Below are 19,574 nucleotides of genomic sequence, written 5' to 3'. Positions count from 1 at the left end.
CATCCTCTGTGCTGGCCCTTATATTTATTCCACACTGATTCATATGCTTGATCTATCAACATACAACACTTTTACTCTATCAATATTGCATTTGTTGTTCGGATCATATATCACTTAAAATGCATTCGCAAGAGACAACACATGTTTTTAAAGAAACGTTAATATGCTTAATATATATTATGATTCATTTGCAGGTTTATAGACAGTTTATTCATCAGAACGAATAATAATAATAACGATGATGAAAATAATAATAATAAATAAATAAATACGTTTATTCATCAGAACTACTATACTTCTCAGATACTGTCCTACTGACCTATACTAATACATTTATACTAATACACTTTACTATTACATTTGAACAATTAATACTTTATAATGCAATATAAACATATTACTTTACTTTACACAACACAAGGCTGGGGCTATACTGTTGTGGTGTTGATGTAACTTTAACCATTGATTCTTCTTGTCCTTTGGCAGTAAAAAAAAATTAATAATAATAATAATAAAACAATTTAAAAAAGACAGTGCAGAGCACAGCATATTTTTGCCACCCCAAAAGCAGCACCTACACTGTAAAAAAAGAAAAAAAAAAGAAAAAAAAAAGTTGAGCCAACTTAAAATTTTAAGGCAACCGCTTCAGCAGATTTTTGAGTTCTCAACTTATTTTTTTTAGGAAATTTCTCAACTATTTGTTGTATAAACTTAAAACAAGAAGTAGAGAAAACTCACAAATCTGCTTCTTTTTACAGTTTAGTGGCAAAGAATTAATTTGCACTTTCATTCAGACCAGCTTGAAAAGACCAACAGTTTTATAGGAAGAGTCACAAACTAATGTAAACTCTGTCTTCAAAGAGAGCATCGAAAGGCAGAGTCAGATTCACATATGCTGATTTATCAGGGCATAACATAACATACAATAGACATTATGTTCTGTTTTTAAAATCACAATTTAAAACAAAAACAAAAGTGCCAGAAACAAAAGGGAGAACTCCAGAGAAAATTATGGAGATATTAAATATAAGTAAAACAAAGATTATGTTATTTGGAAAATATATGAACAAACCCTCAAGTAGAATTGAAAAGTAACCATGTAAATATAGAAAGAGTATATGAACATACATTTTTGTGTAATTTTAGATCACAATGCTGGAAACCACAAATAAAGTATGTTAAAGCTAAACTGGCAAAGACTATAGCTGTTACGAAGAGATGAGGCAGAGAGAGAATCCACTTGCAAACACAACTTTAATTGAGAAGATACAAAACACTCAGATAATCCATCAGGCAGGAGCCAAGAACATCCAGGGAACAACACAGCATCAACAACAACCAGCGCCACAAGTGAAAACCAAGCTGTTTAAGTGCACACAGACAAACAAGATAACAAGGGGGTGTGGGCAGTTGGCATAGGATCACACAAGGAACAAACAAGCAGACTAAATAAACTCAGAAAGTGAAGACAGACCACTTCAAAATAAGAATCCACAGCATAACACAGGAGACAGATCGTGACAATAGCAATTCTGAATAAAGCAATCTTATTTTGGACAATAAATCAATGCATATTCTGTATAATACACTTGTATTGCCGTACTTGAGTTATTGTGTGGAGATCTGGGGAAATACCTACAAAACCAATTTACAATCGATATGTATATTACAAAAGAGAGCAATCAGAATTATTAATAATGTGGGATACCTGGAACAGACAAATGTATTATTTCTACAGGTTTTTTTTGGTTAGATTTAACATTCTGATGTAATATATTAAACGGTAATAAACATACCAACATGATATATTAAGATATACTGGAACGTTATGGAAATATATATGGGGTGGGAAACATCCTTGGGACGTGTTTTTTCTTTGGTGCTGCAACATATTTGTTGTGTTTATATATTGTGCTTTTTTCGAAATAAAAAAATGAAAATGAGAACTATTTTAGAACTGAATGTTCCCTCACCATTACTGAAGCTTAGTGTGATGTCACAGTAGGGGGGGGGGGGCGAGTGATTAGAGCCTGCAGGGAATTTGAACCACTCCTTGTTTCTAGGCAACCTTAAAGTGCCCCTATTATGGGTTTTTGAAACAAGAGTAACACAGATCTAAGTGAATGAAAACATCCTGCAAACTTTTAAACCTGAAAGTGCACCGTGTATAAAGTTATCGTCTCTCAAAAGAAAGAGTCTGTTATATTCTTGTGTCCTGTAAGTGTTTGTCCGATTGGTGCGTGTCTTATTATTCTAATAAACACACTGTGAGACAGTGACTCTCAACGATTCTCCATCATTGCACACAACCCCCAGGCTAGAGCAATCAACCCGCGATCGATACAACATATAAATCTTGAGAGATTTCAAACTTTTAACCATATAAAATAATGCATGTGAATTAGCAAATTATATTTTTATTAGGCTTATAATATACATCACTTTCCTATGCACAGCACTCGAAAGCAAAAGTCTTCAGATTTGCAATGTTCTAGAGTAAGATTGAGAATGATTTTCATAGATTTTTAAACATTTTCTTAGACTCGTGAAATCACGGAAGAAAGCCTATTGAATTTGAAAAGGCCAGTAGTAGTTTGCATTCCTGAAAATTAATGTCTTTCATTTAACTTTTTTCTTTTTTTTTTTTTTATTGTAAACGGTTGGCAAATATTGCTGAATTGTCTCATCATGTTTAGCTGCTTACCTCAGTTTGCATTCAAGTCACGCGCAGGTCAGCGTCTGTGAACAGTAATTATGAAGGTAAATTTGGTGCAAAACAACTGAGCGTCCGTGACAGCAGAATCTGTAGTTGTAGAGAATAGTCACACATGTGTATCAGAACTTGAAGCCACAGACAAAAGTCGCAAACTTGTAGATTTTTTCTCTCTCTGCTCGCTGTTGTCTCTACAGAAGCACAAAACACTTTTTTATCACACAGATCATAGTCATTTGCAGTTGAAAAACAGCGTTAAGACTCGTAGCAGCAGATTCAAGACGTTGTCGTTATGTACTTGTGTTTGTGCTCGAAAAAGCACCTGAGGAAAAAAATATATATATAAGTAAGAAAACATTGTACAAGTGTGCAAATCTCATTGCAAGAATTCAAATACTGATGTGTGGATGTACAAAATTCATCTGTGACATATTTGGTACAGGTGTGTGAATGTGTTTTGCACCATATTCACTGCAGCAATAGTAGCAAAACATGTGAGAGACGAGTTTCTTGATTTGTGATTAGTAGAATAGGATTTGTGTTTCTGCGATGAAGGATTTGAGAAGGTGTAACTATTGTGTTGTGTTTGTGGGGGAGAGAAGAACATCTACAAGTTTGCGACTTTTGTCTGTGGCTTCAAGTTTACTGATACACATGTGTGGCTATTCTCTACACATTCTGCTGTCACGGACGCTCAGTTGTTTTGCACCAAATTTACCTTCATAAGTAAATCCCGCCTTCTTTGATTGGCTATTTCAAACATTTTGACATTAACGAGTGCTTTTGAGCCGCTACACTGAGCCTGTACACGCTAAATTAATTAAAATTTTTGAATCAAGTGGGCCGCGCAGGGCAAACGTCTGGGCCGATGGAAGGATAGCCTATACGTACATTTACTACAAATTTTGTTTATATATATTTATGCAAAGGGCCGGCCCACATTATACAGCGGCCCACCGGGAAAACTCCCGGTGCTCCAGATGGCCAGTCCGCCACTGCCTCTGGCCAAACGAACCACGAGTTTGTTCCAACTGCAGCAAAGTCAGATTGTAAGGGCTCAACTGGTTACAGTGGTCTTTTCCCGATGGCTGTCTAGGTGGCGGGGTCCTCACTGGGGATCTGTCTCTGGCGCTCATCTCGGTGTCCTGGTCTCCGCTGGCGTTCAGGGCTGTAGAGGTCGTCTCTAGGTGCTGATCCACAATTTGATCTGGATACGAACTGGATCCGGTGACTGCAGTGACCATCTGATCTGGATACGAACTGGATCCGGTGACTGCAGTGACCATCTGGGCTGGATACGGACCAGATCGCGTGGCTACGGTGACCTTGGAAATAAAAGAGAAACAGACTAATATTAGCATAGATGTCAATCTTCTTACAATATAACAAGTACATTGTGTGTTTCGGGAAGTGTTCCCGGTTCCGGTTGACCTAATTAGTGCAGCCTAACAATCCTTTAACAGATTTGCAAATGAGAAGCATATTAGTGTGTTATGTGTACACCAGGTTAAAGAGATGGATCTTTAATCTAGATTTAAACTGACAGAGTGTGTCTGCCTCCCGAACAGTGATTGTTACAGAGTTTGGGCGCTAAATAGGAAAAGGATCTGCCGCCCGCAGTTGATTTTGATATTCTAGGTATTATCAATTTTAAATACCACATGACATGAGTTTTTGGTAGGGCTGGGACTATACATCGATTCTGGGATTTTCAGAATGCATCGAGTCTTCAGGAATTGATTCTGAGCCTAGATTTTAACAGCAAATGGCGCTCTAATCTAGTTTTTATCCGCACACTCAAATGCTCATGAAGAAGAGCGCTTGTGCGTTCGGCTGAGTCTGTAATTTCACCTCGGCTCAGGATGCTTTTATGATGAGAAATTAATGTAAACACAGCCCACTGTGAACTCCCTTGTAATTCACATTTAATTTTATGAGTGATTATTTTAGGTTCAAGTGTGTGTAAGGATTTGGAAACAGAGTACGGCTGTTTCTAAAGCATGCAGCACCATCTGCTGTTCAAAACTAAGCTCAGACTCGATTCCAGAGGAATCGCGATGCATTCGAAAAATCTCAGAATCAATGCTGAATCATTGAAATTCGCGATGCATCGATGTATTGTCCCAGCCCTAGTTTTTGGTCAGATTGTGCAGCCCTACAAACAATCACAGGAAACCAATAGCAAATTGTCTCAGAAAGTAATGTTGTCTCACACACATTTCTATTGCCTGATCAGTAATGTCCAATTTCTACAGGAGCTGGCGTCTCTGGGTCTGGACAGATTGAAGTCTGCTCTCATGGCCTTGGGTCTCAAATGTGGAGGGTGAGTGTGAACACTGTCCTGCTCTTGTTTAACTGTAGTTTCACATTTAACTGGATCGCAAATAAAACATTCATAGGACTGGTAGTCCCTGATTCTTGAGTCTGTTCGTAATGTCCAAACATGTTATTTTTGTGTGTTTTGTTTGTAGCACACTAGAAGAGAGGGCCCAGCGTCTGTTCAGCACTAAAGGCAAGTCTCTGGAGTCTCTGGACCCCTCACTGTTTGCCAAAAACCCAAAAGCCAAGGGACCAAAGAAGTAAGCCTATTTTAATTTGATAAACTGTATGTGACCGGGGATTTTGATTTACCACCAGGAACACATTTAGCGGGTTCACTTACTTGTAGTTTATTGTTATTTGTTCTGAAAAGGTTTACAAAGATGTACAAAAACAGTTCCGGCTCACAGCTTTCACAAAATAGACCGGAAAGGGAGGAAAAAGTAACAGATTTCTTTTGAAAAAATAAACAGAACAGAGAAGGATGCACAGAGCTGGGGATGCAATATAAATCTCACAGCTCTATATATTTTTAGTGTATGATTATCCCTGATGTACTACACACTTTAGTTCCGCAGTCCGGTTGCGTGCACGCAAAAAACAAAACTCTTAATCATCAAAACACGGCACTACAAAAACACAGCCGTCAAACAAAAACAAAAAGAAAATACTTCAACATCGAAAGGTTTGTGATACACTACAGAGAAACTACCACACAAAAATGCATGCGGTATTAGACGGTACTATACGGCACAATACGGCAGTGGGAATATCAACGATGAGCTCCTATTACACACCTCACGTTCACGTTATGAGGGCTGAAATCCCCAACATAATGCTGTACACATTGTAAATAATCAGGTAAGTATCAATCACCATTGGATGGTCTTAAACCGGTCACCGATTATGGAGAGTGCGCGTCTCCCTCGCACTGCTCGCTGCGCATCACCCAAAATGTCTGAGGACAACAGCACATGCGCATTTCCCATGCGACATGCTCACAACACCACCTACTGACGACTCGAGGAAAATGCAGGTATTCACTGCTTCTTTTTGACTAGATTATTTACAGAAAACAGCAAATAAAAATAAACTAAGTTTAACATTGCAAAGGGAGAAACAAACATTTATACTTTTTACCACTCGGTTACATGTATAATGCAATGCATTCAGGTTTAAATTAGTTCAGAAACAAGTGACTTGTTTACTAAATATTTGTTAATTTTGTTGTAGATGAAGCCCTATTTATATGCATTATTTGCTTGTATAATGTAACTTTTGTTTATTTATTTGGTCTTGTCTTATGTAATATTTAAAGAGTTAATTTGCAAAAACCGATAAACGCCACTTTCAGAAAAAGTGGACTGGGTCGATCTGAACGTTTTGTCAAAAAAGCCAGTATTGTAAATTTCAAAGCATCGCAAGTTCATGTTTTACAGCCAGCAAGGGCTCTTGTTTGTGAACAGAAGCAGATAAGTCTGTTTTAGCGAATCAGTGCACTGTATTCAGGTCAGGTGACACTCAGCTGAGGATATTAAAGATTAAACGAGTGTTTTTGTTTGAAATCTCTGAAACATGAAATGTGAGGTTATATGCTTTTGCCAAAAAACAATTGGAGTTATCTGCTTTTATTATAAAACAAATTTTGAATTGATAAAAAACACCTACTTTCAATTAACTTTAATTTTGTAAGTTACCTGTATTTGTTTGAATGCTCTTCATTTGTTCTTTTGTCTGCAGAGACTCGGAGCGCAACAAGGAAACTGCTTTTCTTGAAGCTCAGATTTATGAATATGTGGAGATTTTGGGGGTAAGCAGTCTGCCTGTTGTAGTTTTGTTTAGTCTCCCCTCATTTCACATTTATACTATAATATTTGCAAAATATTTACACTGAATATATACACAACCACAACATTAAAACCACGGCGAGATGAAGTGAATAACATTGATTATATCGTTACAGTGGCATCTGTGAAGGGGTGTGATATATTAGTCAGCTAGAATATATATAATTTTTAATCCAAATTTGTCAATAAGAGATGTCTAACATTGATGTCAGGTCCCCTTCAGTATGTATTTTAGTGTTTTTCCTACTAACTGAGTTTTGGTTTAATGGTTTTGGTTTGCTGACGTTGGTGTGAATTCTCTACAGTGATGTTGCTGAAGCTGGGGTGTTTTGTTGTGTGCTGCAGGAGCAAAGGCAGCTGACCCATGAGAACGTCCAGAGGAAGCAGGCGCGCACAGGAGAGGAGCGTGACGAGGAGGATGAAGAGCAGCCCAGTGAGAGTGAGAGTGAAGATGAAGATAATGAGATCATATACAACCCCAAAAACCTGCCACTCGGCTGGGACGGAAAGGTGTGTTTAGATTTATTGTAGTTAGTTTTCTGATTCGATCTCTAAAGAACACAAATGTTTTTTAAATTCAAATTAGACATTGAGATGATTCCAGTCCCTCCAAAACATAATGAACAGTAGTAATCATTAAAACTGGGCCTTAGTAAATAACTCTTTTTACTCCTTAGTAAATTTGAACTCTTTACTAGTTCACATGTATCACTCAGCTCTAGTGATAAAACGCTTCTAGTGTGTCATTAACTTAATCTTTTGTTTGTCTGTAGCCGATTCCATACTGGCTGTACAAGCTGCACGGCCTGAACATCAATTACAACTGTGAGATCTGTGGGAATTACACGTACAGAGGACCCAAAGCCTTCCAGAGACACTTTGCAGTAAGTTTGCAAGAAAAAATATTCTATGTAGCAGATGTATTAATGGAGCAAGATCCAAGTTATAATTTAGTTAGTGATTGACTTTTAATGCAGTTTCCCCATGTTTTCTGCCATCTTTACTTGGGTCTAATCATGCACTGAGAGATCTACTCTTAATGTGAAATAAAATACCTGCTAGTATGTTACACTGTAAAGTATAGAAACAAATGTAAATGAACAGTCTGGCTTCAGAAGTGGACATTCAACCGAGACTCTCAGTTGTTTAAGCCCTAATACTGGCAAGAGTGGATTTCAAATATTCTATACTTATCTTGTTGGATCTGTCCGCTGCTTTTGACACGGTTAACCACCAGCTCATCCTGTCAACCCATTGGCAAAGGGCATCTCAGGAACCGCACTCCAGTGGTTCGAGTCTTGCCTATCAGATAGGTCCTTCAAGGTATCTTGGAGAGGCGAGGTGTCCAAGTCGCAGCATCTAGCTACTGGGGTGCCTCAGGGCTCAGTTCTTGGACCACTTCTCTTCTCTGTCTACATGGCATCACTAGGTTCTGTCATTCAGAAAGATGGCTTTTCATATCACTGCTATGCTGATGAGACTCAACTCTATCTCTCATTCCATCCTGATGATCCGACGATAGCTGCTCGCATCTCAGCTTGTCTAACAGACATTTCTTGTTGGATGAAGGACCACCGCTTTCAACTCAACCATGCCAAGAAAGAACTGGTTGTGGTTCCATCAAACCCATCGTTTCATAACAATTTCACCATCCAGTTAGGCACATCAACCATAACTCCTTCAAAAACAGCCAAAATCTTTCTTTGACCACATTGCTAAAACTGCAGATTTGCTTTATTCAACATCAAGAAGATTAGGCCCTTTCTTTCGGAACATGCTTCACAACTCCTTGTTCTGTCCAGGCTGGACTATTGCAATGGACTTGGCAGGTCTTCCAGCCAGTTCTATCAAACCTTTACAATTAATCCAGAACACGGCAGCAAGATTAATTTTAACATTGAGGTTTCCCTACAAAACCACCACTGGCTCTGCACCCCTTTACCTAATTTCATTACTTCGGCACCCCTTTACCTAATTACATTGACCTGCTCAACTCAATCCCAGCAGCTGAATCCTTATCCATCTTCAAGAAATGCCTAAAAACACATCTCTTCCATATTTATTTGACCCTCTAACTCTAGCACTCTATTCTAAAAAAAAAAAAAAAAAAACTTTTAGGCTTGCACTTCATTCATTAAATAACTGCTTGTTTTCTTAAAAAAAAAAAAAAAAACTAACACTAGCTTCTCTATTGTTTTTGTATTCTATCTATTAGTTTTCTTTTTATTTATTATAATACAATTGGCAAAAAAGACCTCTTACACTAGCTTCCGGTTCTTTTTCTATTAGTTTTAAAAAAATTTATTATATAATAAAAAAAAACAAAAAACCCTTGCTACATGTACTGCGTTAAGCTAACTGAGACTCGTCATAGCACTTGCATATCATTGCTCTTTTGTTGGTTTTGATTGCTTCCATTGTCCTCATTTGTAAGTCGCTTTGGATAAAAGCATCTGCTAAATGACTAAATGTAAATGTAATGTAACAAGTATTTGTAATTTGACTCTTAACTGTTGTGCTGTATTGAAAAGCCTATAACAGCTTTGGTGTTCCTGGTTTTCTGTGTTTCAGGAGTGGCGTCACGCTCACGGCATGCGCTGTTTGGGCATTCCTAATACAGCCCACTTCGCCAACGTCACCCAGATTGAGGACGCAGTGTCCCGTGAGTACAATAGTTCCTCACAGATATACAGTACATAAATCACCCAATTCATGCAATGTATACTATGAATTATGTTAATAAATGATTAAAAAGCATTCTTCAATCTCCAATCATGCTGTTATTTAATTGCTAACAGGATTAACAGTTCTGTTGTAGTTTGACATTACTAGCCTTCTGCTCAAACTCAAGACACTACAAGCTATTTGTTGGAGATACATTTTTACCAATATCTATTTTCAGTAATCATTTAATTTAAAAATAATAATAATAAAAAAAATAACGGGGTTATAATTGTCCTCCTGACAAATTTTAATTGTCCATGATAAGAGAAGAACACATTTTAATAAATGGGGGGAAAAAAGACCAGATTGTTGCATGGAGCACAACATATATCACTGAGCTTTACAAAATATATTGAAAATATACAGAAAGACAAACTACCATATTAAACCATTTAAAAGTTGAGAAAAATACCTATAAATGAATATTGATGCATGTTAATAAACGACACAAAAGGGTCCGGCTCTGGAAACTGTCCCTAATGGTATCTGTCCCTGTATTAAAATGCATTTTTCTCTTTTCTCTGGAATAGTCTGGTCAAAGCTGAAGTCACAGAAAGCATTAGAGCGCTGGCAGCCAGACACAGAGGTGAGTTATTCTGAAACACATTCAGTAGTCAGACATTACGGTGAGGGAAGTCACATTCAGCTGTACAGCTCTGCTCTGACTGAAGCATCTGCTTTAACCAACGCTAATCAGCTGTTAAAACTCTGCTTCAGCTGCTTGATTCGATCCTTTTGGAGAGAGATTAGTGAAGTTTTCAAGCAGGAATAAATCTTGAGACTGGATGTTTATGAGATCAGAAAGAACATGTTTTTATCTTGCAGGAGGAATATGAAGACTCCAGCGGAAACGTGGTCAACAAGAAGACTTATGAGGATCTGAAACGACAGGGGCTTCTGTAGCAAAACAGACAAGATCTCTGAACATAAATACTCGCAGTGTAAATACTGAAGCAGAAATGTGATCCTGAGTTTAGTCCTCTTGTCTTTCACACAGTTTGACAAATGTGATGTCTTTTTGAAAATCATCAGTTTGTACATTTTTATTACTCTTTGATTATTCCCCATTGTCTCATTTGCTGTCTTAAATATGAAACAGAGACGTTCATTAATCAATAAATTTTAGTACGTTGTGTGAAAAATGTTGTCTTGTGCAGCATGCTGTTTTTAACCAGTCTGGAGACTTTTTAAACCTGCTGTACAATAAAATCAAACAGTGAGATGGTTTTATTTCAGTAGGCATCTGTCACTGTACTAAAATATATTCAGACCCCTTCATTTTTCCCAACATTTTATGTTGCAGCCTAATGCTAAAAACCTTTATTCTTCATTCACATCAATCTACACTCCATACATCATAATGAAAAGAAAAATCAGATGTGATAACTGCAAATGTATTGAAAGAAGGAACAAAACAAACTGAAAAACAGTATCACATTGACATAAGAATGAAGTATTATTGCTTTGACTGAATTTAGTTCAGATGCACCCAAGTTCTCTGGATCATCATTGAGATAAAACATCTTCAAATGCAGATTTCCACTGTGTTTCAATGTTGAGTTCACCTTATTAAAGGTCCTCTTATGTGTAATTCGAGCACAGCTGTATCAGATCCCTTCCTACAGGATCATGAAACAACAACCCCATTCTGCATCTTCAGTCTTTTGGCCAAGATGTTTTAATGTATCTTCATCAATTGAACTGAGTTTGGGTGATAAGATTAACTCTTTGTTTTTAAGACTCAGTTGGGACTCCTGAATAATTAAAATAGGGACTTTGGTTATAGAATGACATTTTAACAATTTTTTCATAGACAAACAATTTTACAATCAATATTAGATGAATGTGATAAAGTATTTGCTCAGTTATAGTACTGTATAATATGTTAAAAGTGCATGGTAACTGAATACACATAAAATATAAATATTCAGATTTATCATGCATCTCAGAGTTAGCATATAACAGTACAATGTGTAGATCTCTCTATAATCTAGATAGTTATAATAGCTTTGCTGATGATTGACGACCCCAAACGTTAAACCCAGGATAGAGCGTCTGAGTGAATGTGGTCTGGACTGAGTGGATGAGGTTCATTGTGTCAGAGACGCTGTAGAAGGACAGAGTTCCTGCTCTGAGATCCACATACACTCCTATTCTCCTGCAGCTGGAGGGAACAGGGAGTTCAGTCTCTTTATTATTGTGCCAGAATGAGAAACTGGAGGGAGAGCAGGACAAACTCCAGGACTGATCATTACGTCCAAACACACACTCATACATAGATCCCTTCCTGCTGATGCTCTTATATGACACTGATATAAACACACCATAACTCCCACTCCACTCAATCTCCCAGTAACAGCGTCCACTCACACTCTCTCTACACAACACCTGAGAATAACCATCAAATCTGTCTGGATGATCAGGATACGGCTGAGGTGTGTTAGTGTAAGTCACCACTCTGTTCTCTTCAGACAGACGGAGGCGTTTATGTGCAGTGTTTGGATCCAGAGTGAACTGATGGGAATCTGATGAAGAAAAACACACAAAACTAACTGTAATCAGTGGTTATTAAAGTTAAACTGTAAAAAACTCTTTGAACTCAGATTGAAAAAGTGTTTGTTTTTTTAAAAAAATGGATTCATTTTATTTGGTTATGCTTCTCTTTTCTTTTACATGAACACAAATGCTCACACATTCACATGCAGGTCTACAATTCACACACAAGCACAGAAAGCTGCAGATATCTGGACAGAACAGACAAACAAGTCAAGCTGCATTTTCAGAAAAGTAAGAATCGTTTAAATACATCAAGAGTTTCACACACCGGCCTGTTATTGTGACGACATTTCCACGCCCCGCAACGAAACGAACTGTGATTGGTTGTTTGATGTTATTAATTAGGGATGGGCGGATCGATCCTAGGGTATGGATACTTTAGATACTGGTGTTGTATCGAAAGGATCGATCCTCACATAAAAATATCGATTCTAAAGTGCATTTTTTAACCACTAATTTTATTTATCAAGAAACTCTGTGCATAAAATAAGCTTCTAAATGGAAAAATAGACTATATTAGCGAACAATAGTGTTGGATAGAACTATTTCTCCTGCTCATTGGAACAAAGCAAATGCTGAAAGACAGAACCAACCAATCACAGACAGCGTTCGCTGCTGACGCATGGCTCAGTCAGTGTTTGTTCAAATAGAGCTGCGTTTCCCAAAAGCATCAGAAGCAGAAGTAGATCCTAAGAAACCATTGCCACATTATTACATTACATTAAATATCACTATTACTATATATACAATTAATTCTGATTCACGATTCATACACAAATATGAAGCAGCAATAATAATCAGAAATGTTTCCTGAGCAGCAAATGATATGAGATTTATTTCTGAAGATCATGTGACACTGAAGACTGGAATAATGATGCTGAAAATACAGCTTTGATCACAGATGCATTTAAATTACATTTTTAAAATAGGCCTACATTAAAATAGAAAACAGTAATTTTAATGGTTATATTTCACAATATTGCTGTTTTTACTGTATTTTTGTTCAAATAAGTGCAGCCTTGGTGAGCATGAGACTTATTTAAAAAATATTACTAAATCTTACTAACCCCAAACTTTTGTGTACATGTAATATTTATTTTAAAGATTCAAGATTTGTATTCGTCACATACACAATAATACAGAGTATAACCAGCAGTGAAATGTTTTAAATAGGCTAGTTTGTGTAAGTCAATTTAAACTGTTGTTAAAAGTTCAAATGGATTCTGTTATCTTCTGTAATTGCTGTTAATAAATCTGTCAGAAAAAAATATGCTAAAGTTTCACTTTTAGGAGTACACCATTCTGGCAGCCTTTTAAAAAAATTAACCATGGTTTTATTACAGTAACCACAGTTTACCACAGTATTTGTAGTAAAACTGTAGTAACCACAAATTTACCATGGTAATAATAATAATAATAATACATTTTAATACTTACTATATGTAACACCATGTTTATTTTTCATGAGGTACCGAGGTTTTGAGGTTACTGCCCCAGTAAAGGGCTAAAATACAATTTTAGTATATCTAATTTCTGACAGTATAAACAAAAGGCCTGTGAAATGTAAAAAAAAAAAAACATGTCTTTAAAAAATGGCTTATATTCGTTTAATAATTTAAAATATAATTTTAGTTTACAGGTATCGGTATCGGTATCAATATCGCCGATACTGGGCTTGAAAATATCGGTATCGGATCGAAAATAAAATAAGAGGTATCGCCCATCCCTATTGTTTGACATGTCGGTGCCCTACCTGATACTTTATTTTCAACTTTTCGATTATTTCCTTCATTTTTATTGAAAATAAACGTCTTTCTGATGTGATATGAGATTTGAAAAGGGAGAAAAGAAAGTTCAGCAAAAGACAGATTCAAACGCGGGTCGATAGCATCAAAAATGGCCCGTGATTTACCACCAATGCCACATGAGCTGCTGTCAGAAGATCATGTTTTGTAATGTTGCCCAGCTCAACCAAACGTTGGCTGGCGGAGTTACTGTAAATAGCCTCCAAGAAGGCAGAGTAAGCTGTAAGTAAGTTGATTAGAACCTTAGGGAAGTAATTAGTAAACTGCAATATTCTGTAATAAATTTGCCTAAACTGCACATGATTAATAAAAACACTGATAATGTTTTCTGTCACTTTAAACTAAACTTACTAGATGAAGTATCTCAGTGTGTGTTATTGTGTTTGTTAGTGACTTACATTGTAGGAAGTCCTCTCTGGTCCTGGGAACAATGTTACTGTGAGTGACTGAGAAAATAACAGATATAAACACAGAGAGAAAACCATGCCTGTATCCATTCCTCAGACATTTCTAACATTTTCATGATAATATTAGATGCTGTTTGTCTCATTACAGACAGCAGATGAATCTCTAATATTTTACCAGATATCTTTTTCATCTCCTCTTTGCAGAAATCCTCCAGTTTGTGTCTCAGCTGACGGACAGATTCTCTCACAGCATCAAAAGAAGAGAGGAAACTGACAGAGATGTTTTCTGTAGATTCAGGAGGAGCTGAGAGAGACTGAAGACTCTACAGGAATAACAATCAATAAACCAGAAAAACATCTGATTATTAAAAAAAAGAAATGATAAAATAATAGTGAGTGCAAAGAAATAGTAAATAGAGTGAGAGACATTTCTGGTAAAAGTTCACAAGTCTCTTGTTCCAGCTTCCAAACATGACTGCCTAGAAAAACACCTGCTTTCTTTCAATTAATTCCTCAATAATGTAATGTTTAGCTGCCCACTTACAACACTACATTAAATAATAAGTGAATAAATATTTACTGTGTCATGATGCATCATTGAGAGAAGTTTAACCCTCTGGTGATCCTCACATGGCGATGATTGTTTTTGTTTTTTCAATTTCATTGAAATGAATGTACTATGTTTTAGTTATTTTTTTGTTTGTTTTTAATATTTTGTATTTTCAGGTTAGGTTAAAGTTTATAAATTATATTTATGCAGTAATTATAATTAATTTATTACCTCTTTACCACTGTTTGAGCACAGACCTGAAAATTTAATTTCTATCTGAAACTGTCATAAATCAGATAAAGTTTTATCTCTTTTTAAAAAAGACACTTGCCAGATTTTTTCAGAAGTAGAAAAAAGTAAAATAGAAAAAAAAGCTATAGAAGTTTATTGTTACGAACAATGCAAAATTTGATATGAAATTTTCAAAAAATCATATTTTACTCTAAAGCCCTAAGCACACTGCACGAAAGATTGGCATCATGAAACAATCGTGGCCAATCAGAAATCGTGCCGTGTATCTCGGGCTTAAAACATGTTTTGTACAGTGGTCCTCAAACCTGTCCTGCACATTCTGTACATCTCCCTCATCTATCACACCTGATTCAACTCATCAGCTCATTAGTGCAAGACCTGAAGTGTGTGTGTCAGATATCGGGAGACATACAAAATGTGCCGTGCTGGGGGTACTTCATGGAGAGGTTTGAGAACCACTGGTCTAAAACTGTGAGAAAATCAAAGCCATACATCTTAAAAAGTTGTGTTTTAAATTTCAGGATGATATACAGCACAAGCTTTAAGTGAAATGTTTGGTTGCAGACCCAATTGTGTCCTCTAGATGAAATTAGTTTCCCATTTGTTTCCATTTCAAGACCATATTTTGTGTCTGTGATGAGTACAAGTGTGACTCAGGATCAGTTTTTTCAGGATCATTTAACCTTTTCAAATCATCTCCATTCATTTTTTGGTGTGTGTTCATGTAGCAAGAGCCAAAACCTTTACCAAGCTTCGTACCATTCCAATGAAGTAAAATAATAATAATAATAATAAAAAAATCTAAAGAAACAAACAAAATGTAAACATTATTGGACAAAATGATCTAAGAGAAACAGAGGGTTAAACATGCTTAAAACTAATGCTTAATTGGGCAAATAAAAGAGTCATATAATGTGTATTGGTCTCTATTATTAGCATGTTTCATCAGGTCACCTCACTGCTGCAGAGTACCTGACTGAAACCAGTTTTACAGTAAAAACAACATCACGAGACAATATTCCTGACTACATTCCCAGCAGCAGAATGATTCTTATTCAATCAGTCAATCAGTGTGCTTCAGATAATAAATGTCAGTTAATTAAAGACTCAGTAAATTTAGTCGCTGTAACAGCAGATCTTGCTAAAGTCTACTCTGTTTTTTTTCTAGATCTCTGTTACCTGCAGGAAATGGATGTGATCGTCTGTGTGTGAAAGCTGCTCCAGCTCAGTGTTTCTCTTCTTCAGATCATCAATCTCCTGCTCCAGTCGCTCCATTTGTCCTTCAGCTCGACTCACTGCAGTCTTTTCCTGATCTCTGATCCGCTGTGTCACCTCAGAGCGGCTTCTCTCAATGGAGCGGATGAGCTCAGTAAAGATCCTCTCACTGTCCTCCACTGCTGTCTGTGCAGAGCGCTGTTAGACACACATCACAATCAGCTCTTACTGCTTCCTCACAGCCTGAGAGCCACAGCGGCTTCAGTGGGACTGAAAGAGGAGAGTCAAACTGAGTATCAAACTTCTCTTCTTCTCCAAACTCACCTTATGAGACTCCACAGCCGCTCTCAGCTGCTCAAGATCTTTCTGTCTCTGCTGGATTCTCTGCTGGATTTCACTCTGTGTCTCCTTCAAGTGTTTCTGCAGGAGAAATATAAACAGCAAACCTGAGAAAAATTACATAACACTATCACAAAGGTATGATGTAAAATGTTCTTCTTCAACAGCATTTCTTTGGAGAGTTTTGAGATCATTATTAGGTTATATTAAATTTAGGTTAGACATGAAGTCCTTAGCCATGAACGGGGTATATAATTACTGTTATTAGTATTCTGCAATAATCAATTAATGTAAAGCAGAATTGGACATTCAAACTGCTATTTTCAGAGAAACTCATGTTCAGTTAAAGTATATTTGACAAAAGCAAGCAAAGTTCAGCTTGTGCACATATACAACGGCGTCATGTAGTAACCAATGGGATAGTAGATCACATGATGCACCATGATACAGCTGGATACTGCAGTGAGGAGAAACACTTGAAGTGTCAGCATTAATACATCAATGTGTCGTTTCAGTTCATACCTCTTTCTCCTTTCTCTCTGCTGCAGTTGATACAGTCTCATGGTTTTGATGTTCATCCATTGCACACAGCATGCAAACACACTGCTGGTCAGTACGACAGAAAACCAATAGAGGCATATCATGTTGATGGCAGATCATCTGCTGCAGTCGTCCAGTAGCATCAATCACTTTGTGTCTCTTTCCTGAGCGAAACTCCTCATGACGCTCAAAATGAGTTTGACAGTAAGACTCCAGACACACCAGACAGGACTTGACAGCTTTGTGTTTTCTTCCAGTACAGATGTCACACTCCACGTCTCCAGGTCCAGCAGGAACAGCAGCTGGTAGTTCGGTCTTCTTCAGTTTCTCCACCACTTCAGCCAGCATGGTGTTTTTACCTAAAGCAGGTCTTGGACTGAAGGTCTGTCTGCACTGAGGGCAGCTGTAGACTCTCTTCTGATCCTCTTGATCCCAGCAGTCTGTAATGCAGCTCTTACAGTAACTGTGTCCACAGTGAATGGTCACTGGATCCTTCAGCAGATCCAGACACACTGGACACAAGAACTGCTCCACTGAAAAAACACCGGCTTCAGCCATTTCACCGTCTACAGCAAAACAGACACACAAACAACAGCTCAACAGCAGATCAGTTTCAGTTTCTTTTAACTGAGTTTCCTGGTTCTGTGTTTGAGAGACGTGTACAAAACAGGAGTGTCTGTAAGTCTGTAAACTCTCATACTGAAATGTCCACTAGATGTCAGTCTCACACAGAAACTCAGAGTTAGTGAGAACACAAAGTTGGATAAACACCTTTACAAAATAAAAATACTAATACTGCATCCAAATTACTCAGGATTATTAGAAAGGTGAGTTTGATCAGGTTTGGAGCTAAACTCTGCGTGACAGTGGCTCTCCAAGACCAGAGCTGCTCTGACATTCAGAAAAGCCTCATGTTAAATAATTAGTAACACTTTAAAACACTGTTCCATTGTTAAAGAATAACTACACAGGAACAAATGAGTAACACACTAACTAACAGGAAACTCATGATGAATGAATTAGTGAGTAGTTCACAAGGTGGCTCTGACTGTTGTGATATTAGCAGGGCTGGGGAGTAACAAAATACATGTAAAGTCGTTACGTATTTAAAATACAAAATACCAGTAACTGTATTCCGTTACAGTTACATTTTAAATGGGTGGTAATCAAATTACAGTTACAAAGTAATTACTTTGATAATGTCATTTATTTATTTGAATATTAATGTAAAATGATTGAAAATTTTAACCATGAGGCAACTGGTGATACTCTGAGTTGCGTGCGGCCTGTTTAAACAGCTGCCTGCCTGCAGAGTGACGACTCACTAAAATCCAAGAGAAAATCAGAGCCAAGCGCGTAATTGTTATGGAAATAAAAAGACGATTTTACTTATAAATGCGAAAAAGGACGGAACATCACAGTATGCTATGTCATTTTTGTTTACCTGCAACAAAACGTCTCTCGGCTTCGAAGGAACATCTAACTTGAAAAAGTATCTTAAGTAAGTTGTTCTCAGTCTCAGGTTTGTCGAGTTCTTGTTTTTCTATATTCATAACAAAAAGTTAATATTTAGTGACTTAAAAGAACAGTGTTGTCTGATTTGCTCTATAGCGCAAACAAAAATGGTTCCATACAACCGCTGGTCTATTTACACTAAGCGCAACTCTGGTTGGGATAGACATCGTTAGAAAAGACAGCTATTTGAGACACGTGGTGATAAGATTTGAGTTTGAATCCGCCTGCTGAACTCATTCAACTCCCATTCTCTGAGAAAAGAATATTGTTATAAATTGTAGCAACAACTCACCCTTGTCAGGATCCTGGACTGTTTTGTTGTGTTTGTGCCCCTCATGTGTTCCCTGTGACCCAGTTTCTCCCCAGTCTGATTGTTTTAATTTGCTCCAGGTGTGTCTCATCGTCCTCCCCTATTACCCAGTGTTTATAAGCTCCAGTCCGTTCAGTTAGTGTTTGTCGGATCTTGAACATCATTCCTCGTGTTTCCCGTGCCTCCCATGCTCTCTCGTGCTTCCTGAGAAGTGTGACACCCCTTTACCTTTCGGACGTGGCTCATTTTTATAGCAGTAATCTTTTGGGGGTAGACTCATGTAAAGTAATGTATTCATCTGGTTTTAGCCATGTTTCTGTCAAACAGAGTAAATCTAGATTATTATCATTGATCAAATCATTTATAAAAAGTGCTTTTGTAGAAAGGGACTTGATATTCAGTAAGCCAAGCTTTATCAATTGTTTCTCTGTATTGTAAACATTTTTTATTTGTTGAACATCAATTAAATTGTTACTCTTAAT

General features: G+C 37.1%; 2 protein-coding genes across 2 annotated transcripts; one reads left to right on the top strand and one right to left on the bottom strand.

Moving 5' to 3' along the window:
* Positions 1-4,818: 4,818 nt before the first annotated feature.
* LOC306885302 (splicing factor 3A subunit 3-like) lies at positions 4,819-11,003 on the top strand (the record flags this gene model as incomplete). Its single annotated transcript, XM_079441737.1, has 9 exons — positions 4,819-4,911; positions 4,969-5,036; positions 5,185-5,292; positions 6,773-6,842; positions 7,225-7,389; positions 7,653-7,763; positions 9,451-9,541; positions 10,134-10,189; positions 10,429-11,003. 9 exons carry the CDS (start codon positions 4,819-4,821, stop codon positions 10,504-10,506), a joined length of 840 nt encoding a protein of 279 aa, XP_079297863.1. The 3' UTR covers positions 10,507-11,003.
* A 598-nt stretch (positions 11,004-11,601) lies between these two features.
* Positions 11,602-17,825, bottom strand: LOC306885161 (tripartite motif-containing protein 16-like; the record flags this gene model as incomplete). Its single annotated transcript, XM_079441517.1, has 6 exons — positions 11,602-12,128; positions 14,363-14,410; positions 14,547-14,694; positions 16,353-16,586; positions 16,713-16,808; positions 17,250-17,825. 6 exons carry the CDS (start codon positions 17,823-17,825, stop codon positions 11,602-11,604), a joined length of 1,629 nt encoding a protein of 542 aa, XP_079297643.1.
* Between the last annotated feature and the right edge of the window lie 1,749 nt (positions 17,826-19,574).

This window comes from Barbus barbus (genome assembly GCF_936440315.1).
Source record: "Barbus barbus genome assembly, chromosome: 19".
NCBI lineage: Eukaryota > Metazoa > Chordata > Actinopteri > Cypriniformes > Cyprinidae > Barbus > Barbus barbus.
The sequence above is the reverse complement of the archived record's forward strand: the minus strand, read 5'-3'. Positions and strand labels throughout refer to the sequence as shown.